At 57.5% G+C, this 24898-nt stretch overlaps 1 protein-coding gene and 1 long non-coding RNA gene across 3 annotated transcripts in view; one reads left to right on the plus strand and one right to left on the minus strand.

The window, feature by feature from the left end:
- The window catches only part of CORO1C (coronin 1C), a 47470-nt gene that overhangs the window by 16524 nt on the left and 6048 nt on the right, over positions 1-24898 (plus strand). For both annotated transcript variants that reach the window (XM_080559299.1, XM_080559300.1), the window contains exons 2-5: positions 7003-7202; positions 16513-16635; positions 22483-22612; positions 24626-24807. In XM_080559299.1, coding sequence (XP_080415425.1) covers positions 7003-7202; positions 16513-16635; positions 22483-22612; positions 24626-24807 — 635 coding nt within the window. The remainder of the gene's footprint in view (positions 1-7002; positions 7203-16512; positions 16636-22482; positions 22613-24625; positions 24808-24898) is intronic.
- LOC308179342 lies at positions 10168-16506 on the minus strand. Its single transcript, XR_013940337.1, has 2 exons — positions 14069-16506; positions 10168-13495 (listed from the first exon to the last, which is right to left on the minus strand). It is a non-coding gene; the product is annotated as an uncharacterized lncRNA (long non-coding RNA).

A 24898-nucleotide genomic window follows, 5' to 3' on the forward strand; every position in this document is an offset into this window, starting at 1 on the left:
GCCAGACAGCGCTCTCTCTTCTGGGTAACGAGTTCCAACCGCGGTGTCCTTCTGTCACCGTAGCTTGCGGTAAGCGATGTAACGGCAGCTGGTAAGGTAAAAGCGACAAAGCGGCGTGAGCAATGGGACCGCGTACCGAAGGGGGTGAATTGCGTACCCAGGGGTCTTCAAGCGAAGATATCCGCTGCATCCCTGCGCGTGCTCGAAAGGAGCCCCAGCGTGGGGGATACGCAGGTGAGAGGAGCACGTGCAGGGCAGCCTCTGCCGAAATAATCCATGCCTCTCGGTGCCTGGGAGCTCTGGGCGTTACAGGCACTTCTGATTCGGAGCTCTTCGTGTTACTGTCAGTCACAGCGTGGTTGTTTTGGGGTGCAGCCCTGAAAAACGGTCGTTATCGAGTATTTCACAAGTTAGAACCAACACCTTGCGTTTCGTCCCAAACAGCGATTCCAGCTTATTTTAGGTTTGGGTTGTGTTACGGTTTTGAATGTGCTGTGCTCCCCAGTTGAGATATAATCGAATTCCCTGGTAGTTTGTGGTTTAGGTTCCCATCCCAAAATAGAATCTTGCCAGTGGTATAGCAGCTGGAAATTTCAGTATTAAGTTCAGATTCCAGCTTTTTGTCTTTAAAATGAAGTGAAATCAGATGGCAGGGTCTTGCTCAACCTAGGCTAAAGTAACCAAAGACTGAAAATAATCTGTGCACAAATATGATGTATTTTGGAATTGTGACCATCTGTAGTAGTGTTCGCCCGTGGTTTAAATAACTCTGAACATCTGAAAACAAAAGTTCTGTCAGCAGCGGACTCAACGTGAATGGATTTGAAATGGTACTCCACAGGGGGAATGGCTTTATGTTTAAGAGCATAGCACCGAGGCAAGGTATTCGTGGTGGTTCCCTTTCCTACCAGAGGTTTCATGTGAAGTGCTGGGGCGAGCTGCATTTTTGTGGTCGCGCGATTTATTTTCCCCCCCCCCCTTCGCTTCCTCCCTGCCCAAATATCGCAGGACTTGATATGGTGAGACTGAGCCCGCCGATTCCCTTGATACTGGGAGAGGGAGACGAAGTCCTCCCGCAGCCCTGCCGCTGCCACGCTGCTTCTCCGCCCCGAGAGCCGCTGTGAATCTGCGTGTGGAGGCTGGTCCCGGCCCTGGCCTCGCCTGCGGAACACGTCCTCACCCCAAAGTCCCCTGCGGGCTGCTTTGGGGCTTCTCGACCCATGCCCGTTTGCTTTCAAAGAGCAGATTGCCTTTGCCATCCTTGCTATCAGCGTGCCTCGACGGTGGGTGCCAGCAAATGCTTGCCTGCTTGCTTCCTTTGGGTGTTCCTCACTTCCCTTGCTCCTCAAATGCTGTCCTTAAAACGACCTGGCGAGCTCGTCTTCTAGATGAACGTTTCTTCTAAGGTGCTGCCGTGGTTAGTATGGGAAGGCTGTGAACATTTAAGCATTTTAAGGGACGTGTGTGTGGGATTGAGCTGAGCGTAAGGCAGGGTACGGCTGCAGGCAGCCGCGCGCGCGCCGCTGCTGGTGCGCGATGCGCGCGCGTGGGCTGCAGGGAACGTGCTGAGGTTGCACAACCGAGCGCCGCGAGATGAAGAAACGCGAGCGTGAAGCGATGAGGAAATACCTGGGTAGCGCTCAGCTCTTCCCCTTCTCGCGTGCGTTGGGACGAGGCCGTCCGGGGAGTCCCACGTCCCCCGGCCCCTTGGTGGCGGTGCCGGCGGCGGGCAGGGCTCCGCGCACGCGGGAGGAGCAGCGGGACGGGGTCTCCTCGAGGCCTCCCGGTGCTCGCGTCCCCCCTTCCACGCGTGGCTCCGGGCCTTATCCGCTGTGCGATGCCCAAAACGATCTGTAGGGCGACTCGCTGGGGTTCCTCATGGGCTTCTTCTTGGTGGCGGCCAGCTGCTTCGTGCGCGTGGCTGAGCACCGCACCGAGGGCGCTTCCTCGGCCCCGTGCGCAGGACTTGGGCCTCTGGTTGAAACCCCTGGGGCCTGGTTACGGGTTTAGGACTACACCGTCCTTTCTGATGTATTTTTGAAAAGGTTTCAGCTCTGAGCACTCATCGCTTTTGCAGATTAGGCCCAGGAGCCTCACCCCAGGTGACTTTAGGATGACCTCGGACTGTGTGGCTGATGCTCGAGGGATGCAGGCTTCCCCCTCCGCGGCCCAGGAACCCTTCGGCCGTGTCGCCAGCCCGGCCGCCCGCCCCCGTCCAACCCTTCGTGCGGGGCAGGTGTCCCCTTACAGCAGGCATCGGTGGTAACCCACCCCGGTGGCATCACCTGTGGTGCCTTGGTCTTTCTCCTTGTCTGTTGATCGTTACCTGAGACCAAATTTATTTCGGAGCTGCCACTGGAGCTCACGGAGCTTCTTTGATACAGCCAATGTTGAATGGCGTTTGGGGGCCTACCATAACCATTGCAACGTGCTTTTCTTCGGGTTTTCCATCTGGGGAGAAGCCCTACTCCTCTCCAGCCCCAAATACCGGCGTGTCAGAAGGAAGCACGGTTCTCCCAGTCTGGTGGACTGGCTCTCCCTCCCCCCCGAGCAGTCGCCTCCGGCTGGCTGGGACTGAAACCGGCCTTTTATTTCAAGCGTCGCCCTTTCCAGAAGGGCTCCCAGTCACATGGGCTGAGCAGGATTTTGCCATTAGTGGGGGGTTTTCCTGTAAGTGTTCCCTAGCAGGATGCGTTTCCTCTTGCATAAGCAGGCTGAAAACCCTCCGAAGCCACAGAAATACATCTGTTGGCCTCTCTAGACAGATAAATCCTTTATAAACAGGAAAATGGGCAAGCTCATGGTAGCTCTTGTGACACATCGTGATGGGAGATCAGAAAGGGACGGAATGAAAAGTAGCACTGTGCGAGCGCGGCTGATGGCATCCGAGATCCTTTTAAACGCTGACGCAGGGGCCGGAGCCTGAGCCATATGGCGGGCACAGGCAGCGGGAGACGGAACGGAACGGGAGGTGCGATTCAGCTGGAAGTCACTTGACATTTGGGGGGGGGGGGGAATTAATGAAAACGAACAGCAGGCTCTTTGCTGCGCCCCCGTGCAGGACAGGCAAGGTGCCGGTGCCACGCGGCAGGTCCAGGAGATCAGCGCCGGCGCGGAGCTGTCAGCACTTCTATTGTAGCCGCCGTTGCAGGGCGGCGGGCGCTCCCGTTTTAATTGTGCTGAGGGCTGGAGCTCTGGCAAAATTTAAACTCCTTTTCAGCTCCCAGCAGCCAGGCTTTAAACCCTCCAAACTTGTACTTTACTCCCCCCCCCAAAAAAAAAAAAAGCATTTCCTGTCTAGCAAGTGTACGAAGATCGCTCCAGCTCCTCGTCTCGGACGTAGCAGCAGAGACAGTGATGTAATGAGCCGTCCCGTTTTAAAGCCTCACGCTCCGAAACGTCGCCCTGCAGCCTGGCCGCCGAGAGCTGAGCCCCGTCGCGGTGTCCCGTCGCCAGCCCGTGCTGCCGTGCCGAGGCCGAACCGCTCTTCTGGACGGCAAATCGTGGTGGGTGTCGTCGCTTCTCCGCAAAATCCCGGAGGTGAGCGGGGCCGGCCGCTGCTCGCCTGCAGCCTGCTCCCAAATTCTGCTGGGTTTGAGGACGGCGGAGGAGAGGATCCTTTGGGCTTCAGTACCGAGAACAAATCGGGATGCTGAACGCTCTTCCCTTCTAGCAAGAGGCAGGGGATGACTCCTGGAGGTGCTGGGGATCAAACCAGCCCCGCGTTGTTTTCCACCTGCTCGCTTTCTGTGCTGTGCCGAAAGATCCGCGCTCGCCCCTCTGCCTAGCTGGAGCCCACGCATATTTTATTTCCACCCCCCCCACCCCTTCTCTTTGGAGAGCAGCCAGATCAAAATGGCTGTGATCCAAAGCCAAGAATCACTCCCTTTGCTATGGAAATGAGGAGCGGAGGCTGCTCGCCATGTGTTCGCGTGGAGAGCTCCTGCTCGCAGGGATGAGCTGGAGCTGGGGGGAGAGGGCGGCGAAGGAGCGCCCGGACAATCATCCGCCTTGGAACGAGAGGGGGGTATTGTGGGGTACTCGGACTCTGCGTTTTTAAGAGTCATTCGTAGAAAACAAACCAAAAAAATGACTGTTTCTATCAAATGGGAAACAAGGCGGTGGGATATCACCGTTGGATGAAAACGTTTCCCTTCCACGGGAGCGGCAGGCCTCCTGTATCTGACGTTTGCAGGGAGCGTTCTCTTTGTGGCGCTCCGGTGTTGAGCGAGCAAAGGAAAGACATAATTACCCGAGCTCCACAAATAATCCTTCTTATTAACCACCAGGTCCGCGTTCCCGGCCTTAAAGCGGACAAATTGCAAAACCCCCGTGTACACGAGACGTTGGCGCTGGGCAGTTTGCTGCGCGTTAGCTCCGCGAGGCGGGGGGAAGCCCTGGCTTTACCTCCTCCTAAAACGTCGGATTTCAATCCTGGTGCACAGCGGGATGGGAACGGTGATGGAAATTGACCCGCCGGTGCACGAGGCGCGTTGCCTTACCCTTATGGACCCCAGGTAGCTGAGTGAGTGGGATTTGGCCGCCGGAGACCCGCGGGGTTTTTTCTTCTCGAGAGGGAAAGGGCTGAGCCGGCCGCAGGCTTCCCAGCGCTCCGGGCAGCGTCCGCGGGGGCTGCTGCTGACGGGGGACGTGGCCCCAAAGCGCTGCCGCCAGCCCAGCCCTACCGGTGTGACCGGCAAAGGAACCGGGGTGGCCGGGGACAGCCCTGCCTTGGGCTGGGAGCTGAGAGCCGAGGGCAGGGCTGGAGGCAGCGGGTCCCGGAGCCACGGAGGTATCGCCGTGCTGCCCCGCCGTGACTCGAGCCGGGAGGAGACGCTCCCAGGTCTGTCGGTGTCTGCCGGGTCCGTCGGCGAGGCTACGCGGTACGCTGGGCGTGGAAACGCCTTTTTTTTTTCACGATGCGTCCTAATCAGGCCTGGGGTGGCGTCTCATTTCTCGCAGGGCCAAAATTCACCTCTTCAGGCTCCGCGTGCGTTTTTGGTGAGGCCGAGGCCCCTCTGGATGGGATGGGGGTGCGGGGTGCGTCCCCCCGGGGCCAGCGGTGCTGCTCCTCGGTCCCTCCGTGGCTGCGCCGCCCGCTTGCCCAGCCTCTGCCATCCCTGCCTCGGCCCCTTCCTCCATGCACAAACGGAGCAGAAGCGCTGCTGGCGGAGCAGCAGCAGTGGCATTTCACCCCGTGGACGGGCACGAGACGGTGGCACGGCGGTTTGGGCCGCAGCCCCGCGGGCCGGGCTTTGCTCTTCTCGGCGCCCGGCGCTGACGAGCAGCGCCTGCTGCGCCGCTTCCCTGCGGTGCCACTGGGTGCGTCCGGCTGGGCCGGGCCCCGCGTTTTTGTGTTAAGAAACGTTTGGCAGAACGTGCGTGGCGCCGTTGCAGCGAGTATACGGGGGAAGCCTGAGCTCCCCTGCCATGCGACGGCAATCGCCGAGAGGTTTGTACGGGGCTTTTCTCCTCTGGACCTCTTGAGCACCCCGGCGTTTTGCACTGAGAAACGACGGCTGTTTTTGGTAAAGCTGCACGAGGTTGTAACGAAATGGCGCTTGCAGCTCTTCTGTAGCTTCAAGATGACCGGGTTCACTCAAGAGACTTAAAGGGCGGTCAGAAACGGCCCTTGTCCGTGCAGCGTATGCTTTGGCAGGGCCTCGTGCGCCACGTTCAGCTGTGCTGGAGCAGGGGGGGCTCGCTTGGGGCCCTGCCCTGCTCCTCACCTGCGGGGGACAGGAGCAGGACGCCGTTCCCTGCGTCCCCAAGGGAGCTCACACGGCTCCGAGCGCGAGCAGCCCGGTGCGAGAGGCGCTGCCGATGCTCGGAGATGACAGCAGCGCTCCTTCCGAAGTCCCTCTGGCTACGCGCTCGTGCAGGGGCGCTGCCGTTAGACGGCCACGCGGCCTTTTATCCCTCCTGCCCGCGGGCAGGCCGTGCGAGGGGAGATGCCCTCGAGCCCTGCTCAAAGCCTCTCGCTTGAGCACTGCGTCTGCCACGAGCAGCTCTGCCAGGCAGCGCGGCTCTTCCCAGCCTCTGCCTGTGCTCGGGGACCTTTCGGGAGGCGAGGAGAAAGCGGACGCTGATATTTTCTGGTTTTTTTTCTTGCTTTCCCTAGAGTCTGGGGCAGAAGCGTTTTTCTCAAACGTGCGAAGCGAGATGCTCGGCGGAGGCTCCTCCTTTTCCTGCAGAGTTGGAGGGAGGAAGCCTCGTAGGACAGGCAAACTTCACCACCCCAGGCGTGCACGCTCCGTAAGGCCACAACGCCAACATCGTGGTCATGAGACCCAAATGCCGCTCGCTCCCAGGGCCGGGACCCGCACGAGGTCCCGTACCCGTCGTCTTCCAGGACTCGAGCGCTGGAATTTTCCACGCCGGTCGGTTTCCCTCTATTTTAACTCAAGCCTTCTTGAAAATCCTTTTCTCAAGAGAAGTGCTACGGACACACTAAGTTAATTTGAGTCATTAGGTTATTTCCATTACTCCTTTCTGCCTAGGAGACTTAATTTTATTATTTTTTTAGCGAGATTTTGGAGTTAGAAGAAAGAAGTGGAAGCTAGCTAACATGTGGAACCACTTCACAGGAACACCGGATTTTGAGAGCTTGCATTTTTATTTACATCCTCTGGACCCCGTCTGACTTGAAAGTAAACAAGTTCAATCCAAGCCCAGATTTATCCCTGAAAATATGTGGAGACTTGTCTAAAAACTGCTTTTAGGATTAGGAACTTCCTTCTCTGCTGAAAGAGAGCACATCCACAGCAGCAGCACCGCCGCTTAGCCCGCGACCTCCTTCTGTAGCACACCCTTGGAAGCGCAGTGGGGTCGCGTTTGGTACGAGGCGGTCTGAGACCTTTTTTTTTTTTAATAAAGGTAAAACTGAGAACTTCACAGGTCTAGAGGAAGTTCCCATTGTTTGAAACTGGGTTTTGTGGTGGTGGGAGCTGGGCGACGGCGAGGTGCCGGGGCGCTGCTGACCTTTGAAATTCCTCCCCGCAGACACGATGAGGCGAGTGGTACGACAGAGCAAATTCCGGCACGTGTTCGGCCAGGCGGTGAAAAATGACCAGTGCTACGACGACATCCGCGTCTCCCGCGTCACCTGGGACAGCTCCTTCTGTGCCGTGAACCCCAGGTTCGTTGCAATAATCGTGGACGCCAGCGGCGGCGGAGCGTTCCTGGTGCTGCCTTTGCACAAGGTGAGTGCTTCGGGGGGGTTCCTCGCTGCCACGTGCTCGGCTTTCTGCTGTCACTTCAGCGCCTGTTCGTGAATATTACGCCTGTGAAGTCTCCGCCGTGCTGTGACAAACGCAGCTCGGCGGTGCCGTGTTGTGTCTCTCTCATCAGAACAATGCTTCCTGTAGGTTGCACGCGGTAAATAAGCGGTTTGCTCGGCTAATCTAAAGCAATTCCTCACGTCAGAAATGTCTCGGTAGAACTCCTGCTCCCTACGAAGCTTTTCAGCCGTCAGGGACTTGGTTTCGGCGAGGATCACTTCGTTCGGGAGCACGCCCGCCCCCAAACTGCTCCGTGCAGCCCGGGATCGGGTGCGCGGCACCGCCGGGTGCTGCTTCCAGGAGGTGCGTCTGCACAGCCCTCGCGGCCACGGGCTCGGAACTGGTCTGGGCTGCCGCTGGTCCTGTCGGTAACGCTTCCGTTACGTGCTGTGCAACGGGAACAACCTCGGTAGGGAAACGGCTCCTCCGGGACCTCCGCAGCTCTCCCAGGGCGCGTGGCTGTGTCTGGGGTTTATTATAGGTCTCGTTAGCACTTAGCACCTGGCACGGAGAGGAGCGGTGCTCCAGCTGAGCCCGTACAAGGAAGACATCCCGTATGTTCTGTACCGTGCAAAATGCTGCCACGGCTCCAAGAAATGATCTTGCAGCGGGGCCGTCTGTACGCTAAGTCTTCCCCATATGCTTTGAGTGTTGCAGAACCCCAGGGGTGCGCTTCGTAAGGCGCACGGAAAGGTTAGGATCCTGCCCACCAGCTAGGAGAACTCAGCCTCCTCCAGATACTTGACGCAGCCAAAGACGGGCACAGAAACCTCCCTGGCAGTCTCTCTCAGTTCTGTGGTACAAAAGCACACGAACGAGCAGGAGCGGCGTCTCGGGCTGCAACGCATTCCTTCTGCCCCCAGGTATTGCGCGGAAAAGCCGCAGAGCATCCTTCCTTTCACCTCTGGCGGAGGGCAGCGTTCCCATCTCCCTTTCTGCCGCGCTTTTATTGCAGCCCCGTCGCAAGCCCCTAATGCTGCCTGGGAAGCCTTTGGCAGGCGCTCGGCCAGCCCCGATCCCTTTGTGGGTCCAGAGTTCAAAACAAAAACGGGGAATAACCCTAGACGCGTGGTTTCCTTTTAGTGACTTCTTTCCACGGGAATTTTTCTCTCCTTCGAAACTTCACAATTCGTAAGGCAGAGAGCTTGGGAAATGTCCTTAGGAAAGACAGGGGAGCGTGTTAAGCGCGTGTCTTGCTCTCCTCAATTCTGCACGCTTGGTGCCTCTAAAATCATGCCCGGCTCCACGTACGCGGTCAGTGTAAATTATTCCCGTTTGGGTAAAATCGGTAGTCCAACGCAAAGGGGTTCTAATTCAGACTTGGAGCCCGGGGAAAGTGTTTCCGCGGTGCTGCTTCACAGCAGCAGTAAGCAGTTGGGTCGCGCTGTGGGTCGCGGCGCTTCGAACAAAACGGTTCTTCCCAACAGAGGAGCGCAAGATGAGGAAGCGAGTTCTGCGGTGTGGCAGCCTCGCGGTGTTTCCTCGTTCCCTTAAAACCTTCCTTTTTTTCGTTCGAGCCGGTATTTTGCTCCCGTGTGAGTAAGGAGAAAGGAAAGGCTGGTGCTCCTTCTCCCGAGACTCTTTCTCCGTAGCATTTTGTGTGTCTGTGACCCTCGAGCCTCCCTCGACCCCAGAAAATGTCCTCGGTCCGTTACCGGCCCTGCCCTTTTTCCCAGCCCCGCGTGCAGCTGCGCCCCGTTTATCCCTAGAAATGGGGTTGGGTTTGGGGTTTTTGGGGCGTTTATCCCGTTAATCGCTCCGTGCCCCCAGCGCTCTGCCTCGGAGCATCCTCTGGGTGCTTCTGCTCGTTTTGGGCGGGTTTGGGGATTTTGGGGCATTTATCCCGCTAAACCCAGCTGTGCCCCCGTGCTCTGCATTGGAGCATCCTCTGGGTGCTTCTGTTCATTTTGGGTGGGTTTGGGGCTTTTTGGGCGTTTACCCCTATAACCCAGCTGTGCCCCAGTGCTCTGCATTGGAGCAGCCTCTGGGTGCTTCTGTTCATTTTGGGTGGCTTTGGGGCTTTTTGGGCGTTTACCCCTATAACCCAGCTGTGCCCCAACGCACTGCCTCGGAACATCCTCTGTGCTTCTGTTCATTTTGGGTGGCTTTGGGGCTTTTTGGGCGTTTATCCCGTTAACCCGGCTGTGCCCCCAGCACTCTGCCTCGGAGCATCCTCTGGGTGCGTCTGTTCCTTTTGGGTGGCTTTGGGTATTTTTTAGCATTTATCCCCTTACCCCTCCGCCCCCCCCCCCCCCCCCCCCGGGCCGCCCCCGCGTGTCTCGTCCCCGCTCCCCCCGCCCCTCCCCGAGCCGCGCGCGCGCGTTCCCGCGCCCGCCGCAGCGGCACTGCGGCGGCCGCGGCTTTTTTACCATATATGGTCACGGCAGCGCTCGGGGCCGCCGGCAGGCGCCGCGCTGATTGGCGGGGGCGGAGCCGAGGCGCGGCAAGTGCGCGCCGGTTAACCCTTGCGCTGCCGGGGCGGAGCCGGTTATGGCGGGGAACTGCCCTGCCCTGCCCGGGGGCTGCGGCACCTCGGGGCGGCCCCTGGGGGCTGCGGGTGGCCGGGGCTGGACAGGGCAGGGCAGGAGCCTGCGGGCTCTGGGAGCTGCTCCCGGAGCTGGTCCCAGCCGGACGAGCCCCAGGATGGGGCGTTTGGGTGACCCGCACCCATGGGTGCTGGTGGGGGCGCCCCGCTCTGCAGCACCCGGGGGCCGCGGGAAGCCCCCTGGGGAGCTCCCGGGCCCCAAGCAGGCGATCCGGAGGGATGCTCTCACCCTGCTCCGTGAGCCATCCCTCTCTGGCCAGGGCTGAAAATTTGGTGGTTTTTTTTTTTGAGCTGAAAATTTGGTATTTTGGGTTTTTGGTTTTTTTTTTTTTTTGAGCTGAATTTTTTTATTTTATTTTATTTTATTTTATTTTTTGCCCCAGCACGGGGCTGGGGCAGCGGGGACGGGGTTTCCCCCTCCGCAGCTCGCTCCGGCAGACTGACGCCGTCGCGAGGAGCCCTTCGTTGCGGCCGTGGGTCTCCGCAGCCCGAAGCCGCCCCGCGTAAGGCCCGCGGGAGGGGAAGCGCTGCCCTGTGCTCGCGCAGCCCCCTTCGGACGCGGTTTCTCCCTTCGTGCGCCCGCCTCCCCGCACCCTCCGCGCGTTCCCATCGGCCGGCTGCCCCGGGAGGCGATTAGCGGCCGGGTGGGTGCGTGCACGCCGGAGGAGCGATCCCCTCGAAGTACTATGTTGCTCTGCAAGCGACGTGCCTCCGCGCTCGGCCCCGCTGCGAGCTGTTAATGAGCTGGCGCGCAGCCTCCGGGAAGGGCCGGGGGGGAGAACCGCGCCGAGAATAAAACGGGGAGCCACTCGCGAGCCCTGCCAGCGGTTCAGCTGGAGCCTGGATGGAAGGGGTCTGGACGGCCACGAGCTGCCGCTTCCCTGACTGCCGAGGAGCCCCTGCCAGCCCTAGCGCTGCCCGTCGTCCTCGTAGCGGCGTCCCCGCGACACAAAAGGTTAAAGACCACACGGGGAGGTTCTTCCCTAAATCGTGGCCTGATTCCCCAGGTAGTTCTGTACGTTAGGTGGGAGAGATGAGAGCTCGAGGCAGCAGCTGGGCAAACGAGCCGCGACGTCGGTGTTTTCTATTTATCGCCGTCAGCCCGACGGCAGCGGATCGTCAGGTTGGTGGCGCATGAAGCAAGAGGGCAGGCGCTGTGGCTACACGCCGCTCGCGTCCGTAGGAAACCGAGGGACAAGCTCCGTTCCCTGCCCCGCGCTCCGCCGATGGCTTGCCCGAGGTGACGGCGAGGTTGCTGCAGCTTTTCAGGCCCTGCGCAACGCCGAGGACGGGAGCCGTGCCCGATGGCTTTGCCTGCGAGCAGGTACAGAGGGGACGGATGTGTTTGTGGGTCGCACGCAGCGTTCCCCGTCCCCTTGCGGCACGTGCCGTGGCTCGGACGTGGCAGCGAGGGTCCTGGTAAGCCGCGGAGGTGTCCAACAGGCAGGGGAGCGGCGGCGCTGCTCTGCCAGCAGCGCGAATTTGAGTTGTCCCCGTGGCATCGTGTCACCAGCTTACGTAGGTGCGAGTCGTGTACGTAAGCACGCTTAGAGCAGGGCTGCGGGTGGACCTGAAAAGGAGGGTAAAATCCTGAGCTAGCCCTTTGAAACTCGCAGCTAAACTGAAATCTGAAGCCCAGGGACAAAATCAGTTCTAACAGCTGGAACTTCCCTCGAGCATCTCACCCAAGAGCCGAGACGTTTACGGCCCCGGTGAGTTCTCCTGCGGTCAGACAGGTAGGATTAATTCCCCGCTTCGCTAGCAGGGGAGTTAACTGCTGGGGAAATCGCACTCAGGGGGCAGAAGGAAGGAGCGGATCTGTATCTTGTTAACCGTAGGGTAATTCCTGGGCAACAGGTCTCTTGTTCTGAATCTCCTACCCAAAGGACTTCCTCAGCTGGAAGTTGGCTGAGGCTGGAGGTTAAGTTTTGAAGCTCGTTCAGAGCTTTCTGCTAGAAGCCAGGAAGGGCATCCGCTGAAATGCAGGAGCCGTGGAGCCCAGGGCACTAGCAGCTAGGGCTTGTGTGTCCGTGTGTTATAGGGTTTTGCTGTTTATTTTTTTTGCTTAAAGCCAGCAAGTAGCTGACTTTTGCCTTTGATTTTGCGGAGGATTCTGCAGATGAGCATCCACCCTTCCCGTGTAAAGCACGCCTGGAAACCCCTGCAGCTGGCTCCGGTCACCTGGAAGCGCGCGGCACGGACGCTGAAGCCCCCGCGTGCACCCCGAGCAGCGGTGCCGGCTCTGCGGGGCCGTTCCCCTTGCAGGCTGGCGCAGCTCGGGCTGGGCCGGCCGCGTGAAAGGCTCCTGCCTGTCACTGCCTTTTTACCTCCCTCCTCTTTGTGTCTCCTTCACGTCTGGGCACCCCCGAACAAGGACCGCCGTCTGGGTTCCGCGGCAGACGGCGGCGGCGGCTCGCGCCGTGCAGCTGCCGGGGTGATCGCAGTGCTGGGGGGCTCGGGGGGGGGGGCTGCAAGAGACCTTCGTAGGAGGAAGAGCTGCGTGGCTTCGCGTGCCTCGGATCTCTTCTTGCACGGCATTGCAGCGGACCTTTTGGGAGCAGCGCTCTTCCTAATCTTCCGAATTAGCTACGGATGCCTCGCTCGGCGTACCGGGTGACTAACGTCTGTTTGTCACGGTCACGGGAGAGCAGGGCACTTTCATTACACCCGAGCGTATCATTTTCTCCCGACCGCCTCCCGTGTGGCCAGCTGGTGCAGCCGGAGGTGGAGGTTCGGCGGGCAGAGCGCGTCGAACTTCTCCCCGTTGGAGCCTGCAGAACTTGAGCTTGCCGTAGGGGAGAGGCGCGGACGGCTCGGCTGGGGGAGAAGGAGCACCCTCTAAGGAGAAAAAGGTAGCGGTCAGCGTGGATTTCACACTGAGCGGTTGCGCCCCCATTTCCTCCTGCGAACTTCTGCAAAGCGAGGGTGGCGAAATCGCCTTGGCTTGTGCAATTCGATGCCGCTTCCCCCTTTGTGCACGGCGAGCTGGGGGAAGCAGCTGTTCCCCGCGATATTTTTACCGTAAGCTGTTTCCTGCAACCAATTGCTCCTTTCTGGCAAAGAAGCGATTGTAAGGCAGTCATATTAATTCATAAAACTACTGCTTTGGGGAACGGTTTTCCCATGCTGCTTGTCCGACCCTTCTGGGTTTAAGAACGGAGCTTTTTTTTTTTTTCCCCTCACCTGTTGGTTTTTCTAAATGAATTCCCGTGGTGAGGTCAGCCTCCCACCTGTTGAAGGACCTGAACAGTGAGCGCGCTCCTAGTCAACATCACCCAGCATGCTAAAACTAATCCTCAAATTCACCTTTTTTTGGCTTTTATAACTTTTTTTTTTTTACAACTACAGCTCTTACGGTATCGAAAGCTGCTGCTGCGCTACGTTGCTCAGCCAGAGCAGCCGTGGATTATGAGAAGGATTTAATTTCTGGAAGTCATACCGAGTTAATTTTAAGCTGTGTATCAACACTTGAGATTTGTTTTAAATCCTTAATTAATTAAAAGATTACCTGAAAAAAAAAAATACGAGCAAACCTGGGAGGATTACGTCGGCGTTTCAGTGTGAGGAGTCCCTTTGGGCAGAGCCCCCCCGGACAAACCCTGCGGGGTTGGTGCCGTGCGGGGACGCCCGCTCCGGTCCTGTGGCGGTCCCGTTGGGAGGGGAATGCTTTCTAAGGAAGAAAAAGAAGGGGAAAAAAGATGAAATGCCTTCAGAAAGTCGGAGGAGAGCTCCTGCTTTCTGCTGGGGGTGCTTAGGAGAGCGCTGTGGTTTCTCCTGCCCTGTACGAACGGTTTCTTGTTTCTGACCGCGAGTCGGCACCTCCTGCGACAGCGGGGAGCCTTCCTCCTTCCCTGAGCGGTGCTGCAGCTGCCTGGACGGCCGCGCTGCCCGTGGTTTGGCTTTACACCCCACCTCTGAGTTGGCCACCCAGTTTTGGGGGGGGCACAGCCCCAGCGGTGCCCGATGCGCCCCTTGGCACCACGCTGCTCGCGCCGCCTCTGCCCCGGCAGCATCCTGCTCCACCAGACCCGTGGGCCGTCGCCTGCCCTTTGTGCTTGGATTTTGTGAATAAACGTGCTTCAGGTTGCCGCGTCTCCCACGCTGCTTCTTAATATCGTCTCGTTCTCCCCTTCCTTACTCTATTTCCTTGTTCGGGATCTTTTTTTCCGATGTCACTGCCCGCACCCAGGCGGGACAGGGGCGCGCGTTACGTTACCAGTGGCAGGCACAAGCTGCGGCTCACCTGTCGCAGGGCGCCAAGCTATTTCTGCTCCACTTGGTTCAACTTCTCCTTCGTGCATCTGCTCTTTCTTCACGCTCCAGATGCCGCTGGCCTGAGAAGCGCCTGCCCTTCTGGTCAAAAATAGCCGCGCCGGGTAGGTCTCAAGTTCCTCAGCTCGGTGGCGAGGCCGAGCTCCGTGCTCGCTCGCTGTCCCGCTTCCCTGGGTGGCCGGGGGAAGCGACCTGCTCCTCTGCAGGCACTGGGCTGCCTCCCCCGCTCCGCTTTTGGGCTGTTTTTTGTTGCAGGAGCGAGGAGGCTTCAGTGCTGGGAGATGCTGCCGGGGCCGGTCCTCCGGGCGCTGGTGGTGGTGGAGCCTCCGCCTCTCCTCCTCCTGGCCGCCCCCGGAGCAGCGCCGCTCGGGGAGCTGATGGGAGCACAAGGTGGCGAGTTTAAAGGTATTAGAGAGAGCTAGTTTCCAAAACGAGCTCCGTGTGAGGCGATCAAAAGCACGCCTGCTCCCCGCAGCCAGCCGGCTGGCACGCTCGCTCGGCTCCCCGCGCTCGTGCTGCCCAGGTTCATCGTGATCAACACCGAAAGGTGAAGTTTGTGGTTTCGTTTGTTCAAATTGGATTTATTTTTTTTTTCCACCTCCTTCCAGTAATAAATTACTGTAAAAACTCTAAGCTGAGCTGACAGGCACTCGTGCAGCCTGCAAATAATTACCGCGGACTCCTCGCAGAGGATTACTCTGAGCCCTGCCTAGGAGCAGGAGCAGGTAGTCACCGGCACGTCGCAGCTTTAGTTTTCTTTTTCCCTTTGGGTTGAGCTCTGTATTTGTATTTGGCCTGTAACGTGACTTCTGAAATATCCTCATAACCTGTTCATGTGCATACGCTCTGCATGATTCTTCTTTAATTAGATAAATTAAATCGGGTGGGCTATGTGTATCAGGCGTATTAACGTGTAGAATCCAATTGCACATTATGGCGTGCGGGAGGAATCGCACAGACTTCGCTTTCTGAATGTCTGGTTTGTAGCTTTTCACCTACAACGTTTTCACTTTGCATAATTCCAAGACCGTTTGAGTCACCGAGGTGATGCATTGATCTTTTTTTTTTAAACATAATTTGACCCATTAGGAGACGGCTGTCGTGTTGTTTCTGTAACGCAACTCTATATCTGTTATAACTCTCCTTCTGTGATCTAAATCTGTATCTTGTTTCCTTGCAGTAGAGGTCTCGAGGTCAGCACTCCCCGAAAGCCCACGTCCAGCGTTATTCTGATCCTTTGCACGCAGGGCAGCTTTGAGCAGGAATAGGAAAAGGAATAGCCCTCCGCGTGGCCGTCAGCAGGAGGCGTAGATCAGGAGGCGTATTTTAAGAGACGTAATCCCCGGCCTCGGAGTGGTTGGGGAATAGATCACCAAACGGCAGAGCTGAAACGCGGCTTTAAACACACAGGATGAAGCCTCTGTCCCAGAACTTGCCCTCCCTGCCTCTCCTCCCATCGCCCGTGGTTTGCTGGTCCTGTAAAAAGGCCGCCGGACCCTTCAGGGTCCCAGCGGTCCCTGGCCCTGTGGCGCGGGCTTGTCCCGCTCGCTCTGGTTTTGTTCTCCCATTTTTTCATTGCTTTAAACACTGTTTCCGTGTTGTGCATCGAGACCTGACCAAGAGAGAGAATGGTGATAAGCCGGGGAGTGATTTTTGCTTCCTCTTGAGCAGTATTTTAGAGATTCGGGTCGGGAGCCTCAGGATGCTAAAGGGGTGCTGCTGGTAACCCGTGGGTCCTGCCAGCGGGGACGGTGCGAGAGCTGCACTGGCATCGCTGGGTCCCTCCAGGACGGTTCAGGGGGGAACATCTCCTGGGCCTGGTCTCTTGGGAAGCCCACAGAGGCAGGTGTGGGGGTCAGGGAGGGGGCTGCTGTCGCCGTCTGTGTGTCGGCAGCATTTATTTCTGAAAATAGCATTTGCTCTGCATAACCACGTCTTAAAAGCTGTCCGCCCGAGCAAAATGCTTTCATGATGAAAGCAAGCAGACTTGGTAAACTCAACGAGCAGCAACACCCTTCAATTAGAAAGCTGGCTTGGTTATCTTTAGCTGTTGCTGGCCGCCGTCGTAAAGCGCAGAGAAAACCAGAGCTTCCTCGTGTGGGCACGGCGTTCGTGCTGCCTGCCCTCCTCCCGAAAATGCGGCCGGCCGAAGGGCCGGCGGCTCAGCCCTGCCTCCGCCAGCAGGACAGGGGCAGGATATATCCGTGCCTCGCAGAGGATGGAGCCCTCGTGTGCCGGGGAAGGCTCCAGCGTGGCCCCACCGGTGCCGGGGAGAGGTTTGTTTCCTCTGCTGGCGCACGAGGTGCTCGTGCCGTGGATGTCAAAACGCCTTGGGAGTGTTAGGAGGCATCTTCCTGTGCTCTGTGCTCTGGGTCGTTGGGGTCTTACAGCTCTCTTCCTTGTTTTTCCCTGCAGACGGGCCGGATCGACAAGTCCTATCCAACAGTGTGCGGGCACACAGGACCGGTGCTGGACATAGACTGGTGTCCCCACAACGACCAGGTCATCGCCAGCGGCTCCGAGGACTGCACCGTCATGGTAAGCGGCCCGGGGTTTCCTCGCGGAGCGCGGCTTGCTTCGCCCAAGAGGGGTGCTGCAAGCGTTTGTGTTTCTGAAGGCAAACGGGCATCTGCTGTCCCGACACCGAGCGCCCAGCCCTTCCTGGTGTGAGAAGTCACGGGCGTTCTCTGCGTCACATTTTGGCTCTGCCCAACAACTGATGGTGTCTTGCCTGCAGGAGCCAGCTGGATACTGGAGCTAAACCAGCTCTGGTACCTGCGTAACAGAACTTGGACCCTCACACCCGGTTCTTCCTTCTGGAGAGGAGAATCTCTCCAGCACTGAGGTCGCGCTTGGTAGAATTGGCTTGGCCTGCAGCTTTCTGGTTTTCTCTCGAGTTACTCTTCCATTTTTCCTTCCTCTGGGGATTCGTCGGCTGTTTGAGAAGAGGAGGAGGTGTGCCAGTCAGCGGTGACTTGTTTTGATCTGCAGTGCTTTAGGGAAGGCAGAGGTGGTTCCTTACCTCAGATGTCCTAGCAGATTTGGTGGTGCGTGTTGGAAGGAGGTGGGGATTGGAGAGGAACGAGCGCCTCTGCTTTCAGAATTGCTTCAGCCCTCGATTTAAAGGTGCTACTTCCATTCTTCTTCTATCTACAGATTGTGCCTAGATATCAGACGTTTAAAATACGTAGTAACAGTGATCCAAATTCTGCACCTGCCGACCTTGGTCCTGAGTCCTATTTCACCTCTGCCAGGGCCCACTGAACAATAGACGACCTTGCTCGGTGATGGATGCGGAATCCTGTGCATGCAAACGCAGCAGAATAAGTGAAAGAAAATCCTTGTAAGATGAAATAATGCCAAATAACTTGAGTGATCTTTGGCCATATTTAGAAATGCTGTAGGCTGAATGTTATATTGAAATCTTATTATAGATCATGTCAGATAAATTCCTTTGCTTCTGCTCATCGTTAAAATGTTTGGGAGGGGATTCATCCCAAGAGGCTTATCCTGGGACAGCTCTTGCCCGTGATCTCCCAGTCTTGGAAGCCGAAGCATGTTAACAAAATGTACTATATTTAATATTAAACAAAACAACAAGCTTCTGTGTTTGTAGCAGTCGCTACTGGGCTAGAGCTGAGCTTTGAAGGATGCCTTAATGTTCCTCTAGAAAGCAGAATCCAGAAAGCCCGTGAGTCAGAGTGAAACACGAGCAGCAGCAGCAGCAGACGAGGCCGAGGTCCACGGCTGCCTTTCCGGAGGCAAAATAAGCCTCTAATCCAAGTGCAATGACAAGCATGTTGCGAGGCTCCCGAGGGATTGAGTTACGTAGAAAACCCAACAGCGTCCAAGTTGCCCGGTGCTCCCGACGCAGACACAAAGTGAGCCCGAGAACCGAGCCTGCTGCTCACGGGCACGGAGCGCAGGACCGAGTGGAGTCTCTCGCTGGGTGTCACGTCCTTTGTGACGGGAAGTGATGCATCCCAAGTCGCTTGGGACACGTGTTAGCTGGGCTGGACAGAGCCGGAGGCTGCGTGTAAAGAACATGCCTGCACTATCCGGGAGGGGAACTGGCCGAGCTGGTGAGCCCTCCCAGCTTTAATTGCTTTTCTCTCTCGGCACAAGTAATTTGGCATCCTGTTTGCTTTGCTGTTCTTCAGTAAAGGTTTCGGAGGCCTGCTTCCTGAACGGCCTGTCACCGAATAAACTCGTCTGACGTAGGTTAAAGGGTTTGTAGTCAGTCTTCAGCTCTGACCTCCTCATTAGCCACAAGAAATGCAAAAGTACTGATGTGAGGGAGGAAAATCGTGTGGCTTTCTGCAGAAGTGGCAGCCGCTTTCAAAAAATAACTTGTGTTTTCCAAGGCCATCGGTTCATTGGCGCTGTTTCTGCCCTGTGCTCCTCCAGGTCTTCCATCTTTTCTGCCTGCCTGTTAGTTTTTGCCCGCCTCCCCTCTCTCCTCTGGTTTTCTGGCCGCGTTTCCTTGTCTGCAGTGCTAGCAGTCCCTGCTTTGGCAGTGCTTTGGCTGCCACACCTGATGCATTCAGAAATCATTTGGAGGGAGAGAAGACGATGGGTGGCAATACTTAGGACACCAAAACCGCCTCGTGGCCCCTTACTGCTCTGCTGCAGAGGAGTGGGACGGGCCGTCCCCGTCTCCTCTGCTCTGAACTGCTCTCAGCAGGACTTCCTTGAGAACGCCGTGGCGCGCAGATACCTTCTGTGGCCTCCTTCTGGTGTTCCCTTTGGGGAAAGATTCTCTTGTGCCTACAAATAAGGAATTATTTAAATATTCATGCCCGGTGCTCCGCTGAATGACTGGGATGTACTGCAGCTTTTTTAATTCAGCTGGAAAATGACTGTGTAAAGACGCGCAGACGGCATCAGCTGGCCTTTCTCAGGTACGGGAGATGTGCTCTGTCAGCAGGTGAATACTAACGAGCGTGATTGTAATGGCCAGAGAGGGGTTCATTTGATTGAGCAAATTGTTTTAAGGTTAAACCAGGGCCCTCGCAGCGACCTGAGAGAGCAGCCTGGCACCAGGCAGTCCCGCGGGGGGTGAATTGCTCGGGCACCGTGCTGGGCTAAGAAAGGATGCACGAAGTGCCTGTTCCTGCAGCGACGGGAGAGCAGGGCTGTAGACAAACCCCAGGGCTCGTTCATTCCCTCCTGTAACGTGGATGCAGGAATTGAGAGCATTTCTAGAAATCGGCTCAATATACGCTGTGGTTTTATGCGGGGCTGGTGGAAGAGACGGGTTTTGATTCTCTTTAAAGGGTAGGAAAAAGCGGTGCTAAACAAGTCGGCCTTATTTTCCTTTCTGCATGCTGTTTGTGCACAACCTTTTCCCCTCCCGCAGCTCCTCTGAGAGCCGAACCTCCGGGCACCACCACGTGCGCCTCCGCTTCCTCTATCGCAAACAGAGCAGGCGTTAGCTTCAAAACCACCGAGTGGGAGAGGCGATAAACTGTTACTGGTGCCCAGTTCATCCTGCGGGGCAGTAAGGTTTCCTTTGTGCCCTCGTCCTGAGCCCTCACCTCCAGCGGGCTGGGTCCTGCCCCAACCCAAAGCTCCTCGCTTCGCCCCGTGAGTCCGATTGCATCCCATGCGGAGAAGAGGCACCCCACCCCGGGCAGGAATGAGGGGGCCAGGTCGCTTGGGAGCATCCCCTGACCTTTTACACTCCTCGTGTTTTGTTTTTTTTTTTTGCAATACCAAGCAGGATTATTAGGTCAATAGTTTCTGTAATCTGCAGAGGATTACACTGCTCTGCAGCTGCTGTAAACTATAGGGGCTTTCCCTCTTTCCCTTGAAGAAAAAAAAAACAACTCTCTGTCCTCCAGAGGCTCTTTAAAAAAAAAGTCCTTTCCATTGGTATTCTGTCTGTAATTCCTCCCTTTCCTCTCCCACCCCCCTGCGCTCGCTGGCTCACGTTTGAACCCAGTCCTGGAGCCCTCCGGCACGCGGAGGGCTTGGCAGCGGAGCTGCTCTCGCACCGAAGGCCCATTCCCCAGCTCAGACCCCAAAAATAAAAAGGGGGATGTCTGGGAAAGGGGACCCAGCTCCTTCCAACAGCTCAAGCTGCAGTCTGTGCTGCCATGGTTTAAAAAGAGCCGTGGGTTGAGAAGCTGCTCTGGCTTTGCTGCCCCTTTGTGCCAGCTTCTGCTCGGGCTGGGGCTGGTGCTGCTCCTGGCTTTCCGTGAATAAATCCAATTTTCGAAGCCGCCCCCCACAAAGCCTTGCCCTCGGGGTGAGGCTGGGTGAATCGGGGCAGGCCGCTTGGCAGAAGAAAAGCTTTGTTTCCCCGAGGGGAAAAAGATGCTGCGCTCACCGAGGCTCTGCTGTTTCGAAGGGCTCCTCGGGACCCTGGGGTAAGCAGATGTCTGGCTCCCTGCTTAATCCTTGGCGTAACACCGGCTTGCCTGCATCAGCCCTAACTCCCAGGGGCTTTTCATCTAGAGGAGAAGTGGTTCGGGTGGGTTTTGTCTCTGGACCCATCTCGGCTGTGCCCAGCGCCCGCCCCCAGGCTGCTGGATCCGGCCCCTGGGCCACCCGCGTCACCCCCGCGGGTCCCTTCGGCTCCGTCTCCCGGCCCCCCTCCTCTGCCAGCCGTCTCCCCGGTTTAGGTAACACCTATTTTCTGCAGCGTTGCCTTAGCGCTCAGGGCTGTGAAGGGTTTGGAGGTGGTTCCTGTGAGACCTACGTAACGATAATTACATTGAGCGCGGGCGCCGCTTTTAGCAGGCCGATTTTCAAGTTCTCCGCTCCTGTCAGCAGCCGCGCTTCGAGCTGTTGCTGCTGTCAGGTTTTTATTCCCTGGCTGGCGTGAACAAAGCTGCCTCTGTGAAAACTGACAGCTTCGTAACCCGGTTTTACCTTGCAGCGGGCAGGCGAGGCGCCTTGCTGCGGTGTGCGAGGAGCGGTGGGTTTGAACACAATCCTCCGACGGCAGGCGGTGGCCGCAGCCGGGGCGAGCGGGGCCATGTGCCGCTCTTCGGAGTGCCCAGCTCTGCTTTTACAAAGCCTGACCGCTGGAAAAAAGCCGCGGCACGTGTCACCTCGTCGCTGGTACGGTCCCATCGGCCAGGAGGAGGAGAAGCGGTTTGAAAGCCCGGAGCAGAAATCCTCCGCGGAGGCCGGTGGGGCCGTGGCCGGTGCTGAGGATGCAGGGAGGGACAGCGCCCAGAGCATGGCACCGGCGGCTGGAACCCCGTCAGGGTTGGTTAGAGGTGAGCCGGGACACCCGGGGATTCTCACATCTCAGGGGTTTTTATCTGAGCAGCAGCAGCAGCCATCCCTGCGAGGAGAGAGAACCAGGGATGAGCGTGGAAATCCCCGCGCGTCTGCGTGCCTCGCTCCCAAAACCCTTGCCTGGGTGCTGCGGGCAGGGCTGGCGGCCCCTGCTCTGCTCCTCCGGGAAAAGCAAACAATAGGAGGCGAGGGAAACGTGCTCTGATGCTGCCACCTACCCGTGGGTAGCCCTAACTGCTCGGCGATGGGCTTTATTTCAGTTTTTAATACGCCGTATGTAGGTCAGGCTCAGTTCAGAGGCACTTGTCCGATGCTGAATTGCAGGAGTAGCTCTGGGAGGGCCGCTCCTGCCCTGGGGCGTGGGGGTTTTTCCTCCCTCCCATCCCCGCTCTCTGCTGCTTGCAGAAGCTGCCTCCTGGGGCTGGTAAGTGCCAGGCCCTGCGGATGCCGTGGCGAAGGCGTAACCGGAGGCCCTCGGGGTCATTCCTCCTCCTGACGGCTCTTCCCCGGCCGCAGGGGGACCCGTGCAGCGGCAGGGTTGCGCACCAAGCGGGCAGCCTGCTGGCTGCGGGCAGGTCCTGCGGGGCTGACCGGGGCTGCTCTGACCTCCGCCAGGACCAAAGGGCTCTTCCCGTTAGCTGGGATCAGAAGGGAGGCCGTAAACACAGCGGGCGAGCTGACTGCCAGCATTGCTAACCAAGTGAAAAGTCGGCCCCAGCACGGCTGCAGCTGCTTCTTCCCTGCGAGGGACGGGCACGGTTGGAAAGGACGGCAGCTCGGCAGCAGGACAGCAGCTCGGCCGGCCGGAACGTGAGCAGCAGGGCAGTTTTTTCCCGAATCCTTCACGAGGATGGACAAAAACTGTGACACGAATGGCTCCCTGGACACGGAGATAACGGGGGATTTGCAGCATGCCTGGCGCCGTGAGCGGGGCAGGGCGTCACGCACAGACCAGCCCAACGCGTACTGGTGCCGTGCAGCAGTTCCCTCCCTGCTCCCGTTTTCCTGTTCATATCGAGGAGGGACAAGCTGGCCTTCTGCTCTGCCTTGGCGCAGGGTGCGAAGCAAATGAGTAACGTGCTCCGCAGGGGGGATGCCCTTCGGCTAACCGTCTTCCCTTTTTCCCCTTTCCAGGTGTGGCAGATTCCCGAGAACGGACTCACCCTGTCCTTGACAGAGCCGGTGGTGGTTCTAGAAGGCCATTCGAAGCGGGTCGGCATCGTGGCTTGGCACCCGACCGCGCGCAACGTGCTGCTCAGCGCAGGTACGGGGCGTCAGCGCCGTGTGCTCCCGGCCACCTTCGCCTCATTTCGCTTGCGCCGTGTTTTGGAGCGGAGGTTTGGAGCCTGGCTCCTCCTTTCCTCTCCCGGCGGCTTGGGGCCCAGTGAATCACGAACCCGTGAGAGCTCCTCGGAAGGCTGGGACACGTGGCTCGCAGCCCGCTCCGTGTCCCGGCCTTTTATCGTCCTCGGTTTTACAGGGACGAGAACCAGGAAATTGAAGGCATGAATTACTGTATGGAAATCGTCCCAGACTGTATTTGATCTGCAAGCTTCGTCAGCTGATAGCCGTTTACACACGCGCTCCCCTCATCCCTGTTTTCATGTTTTCGTTTTATTTATAAAAGGCCCAAGTGTTTCTCCTTTTCGCTGGTCTCTGCAAGGTGTCCCGGTGGTCCATCCCCAAGCTTTCAGCATTTTCCAAATTGTCTCCTTGACCGGTACGGTCTATGCAGTGAGATTCTTTTGACCACTGAAAAACAGTCAAATCATTATGGAAATAAAATGGAAAAGTCATTATCCATTAGCTCACTCTGAGGCTTTCATGGCATGACCTTTAGGTTGGAGCCTAATAAAAGAAGCAAATCGTTCCGGCCTGACTGTCAGCTGAGCTCTGTGGGGTTTTGGGGGGGTGTAAATGCCCCCTGAGGTACTGGTTGGCTTTTGATCTGGTTTCCCCAAAAATGCTTTGATTGCAGACCTTGTGGCAGTGAAATTAATGAAACTCAGTGTGAGAACATACAAGAGGAGGGGCTTGTTTTTCCTAGGCAGCTTTTTCAGACTGCTGTACTCGCAAGCAGCAGGATGTGTGTGTCCAGGCCTGTGTGTCCAGAGCGAGGTGCCGTCAGGTCATTGTGGTCCCCAGGGTTCCTCTTGGTGGCGACAAACTGATGTTGGATGTCCCTTCGGCTGTTTGGGAGCGCACGGTGATCATTATCGTTGCCTCGGCGTGTTTTCACCCCTCCTTGAGCATTAGGGAAGCTGGATAGCTCAGCACTGGGCTTTGTTCCCTTCCCCGGTGAACTTCCGGCTCCAGTCCTCTCTTTTATTTTGCTGCCGTCTTGTTTGAGGCTTTATTCTTTGTCTCTTTGCTGTTTGGTCCTTGAGCAGAACCGCCCGCCTAATGGTTGCAGTCCTTGTGAATCTGCTGACCTCGGCTTTTTGATGTCTGCCATTCTTCTTATACCTTTGTTCTGCCGTTTCCCCTACTGATGCTGCCGCTTCCCTGATTTTCCATTAAAGCCACTCTTACTCTTCCTGCTACAAATCTCTATAACCCGAGAAGACAGTGACTGTCAGCCAGTACTCGATGTGCGGAGGTGTGAGAACATTGCCTCTTTGCCCTCGGCTTTCTTACTCTGCGGTCCTGCAGCTGAGCTGAGACCCGAGAGCTCCTGCACAAAACGCGCGAGGACGGCAGCAGAGGTGTCCTGGGCACGCTTTCGCGGACCTCCTTCAGCTGCATCGCTGCCTCTCCTGCCTTACCTTCGGCTTCTTCTCCGCTGGGGACCTCTCACGCTGCCCCAGAGCCTTCTCAAGTTGCTGCGCTGCTCTTGCCGTGATGTTTTCAGCCCTCCCCTGCGCTGCCAGCCCTGGGCCACCTGCGTGCGGAGCCCACCTGCATCTCCTCTCCGTGCAGGCTCCGCAGGCGTCTCTGCGGCGTCGTCCCCCCCGCAGGGAGCCCTGGGCTCTCCCAGTAGTAGCCCTGGGCTACTCCCTCAAAAGCTGCCCTTGTTTGGGACAGCTACAGCACCGCTGAGAGGTGCTCCACTCTTTCAAGGAAGGAGTTTTGTGCCTCTCTGGGTGCTTTGTCCCCGCTCTGAGCCCGCATTTGAGCAAGGAAGCCCTGCCTGGGGCTCTGCATACGTAACTGCGTGTTTAAGAGACAGTGCCTGAGGCATTGGAGCTGCAGCAGGTTTTAGTCCTCCTTCTCTGCTGCTGGCTTTTTTTCTCTTTACACCACGGTTGTGATTTTGAACTGCTGTTTTCTCTTCCAGGTTGCGATAACGCAATCATCATCTGGAACGTGGGGACAGGCGAAGCCCTCATAAACCTGGATGACATGCACGTGGATGTGATTTACAACGTGAGCTGGAATCGCAACGGCAGCCTAATCTGTACAGCTTCCAAAGACAAAAAAGTTCGAATTATTGACCCCAGGAAACAAGAAATCGTTGCTGTAAGTGTGCATAGTAATTTCCCTACAGCAGAGTTAGCAAGAGCGAACGAAGAACGAGCCTTTTAGCCCAGTGCGTGCCGCGTTTAGTCAC

Source organism: Anser brachyrhynchus, assembly GCF_964034855.1.
Source record: "Anser brachyrhynchus genome assembly, chromosome: 17".
Taxonomy (NCBI): Eukaryota; Metazoa; Chordata; class Aves; order Anseriformes; family Anatidae; genus Anser; species Anser brachyrhynchus.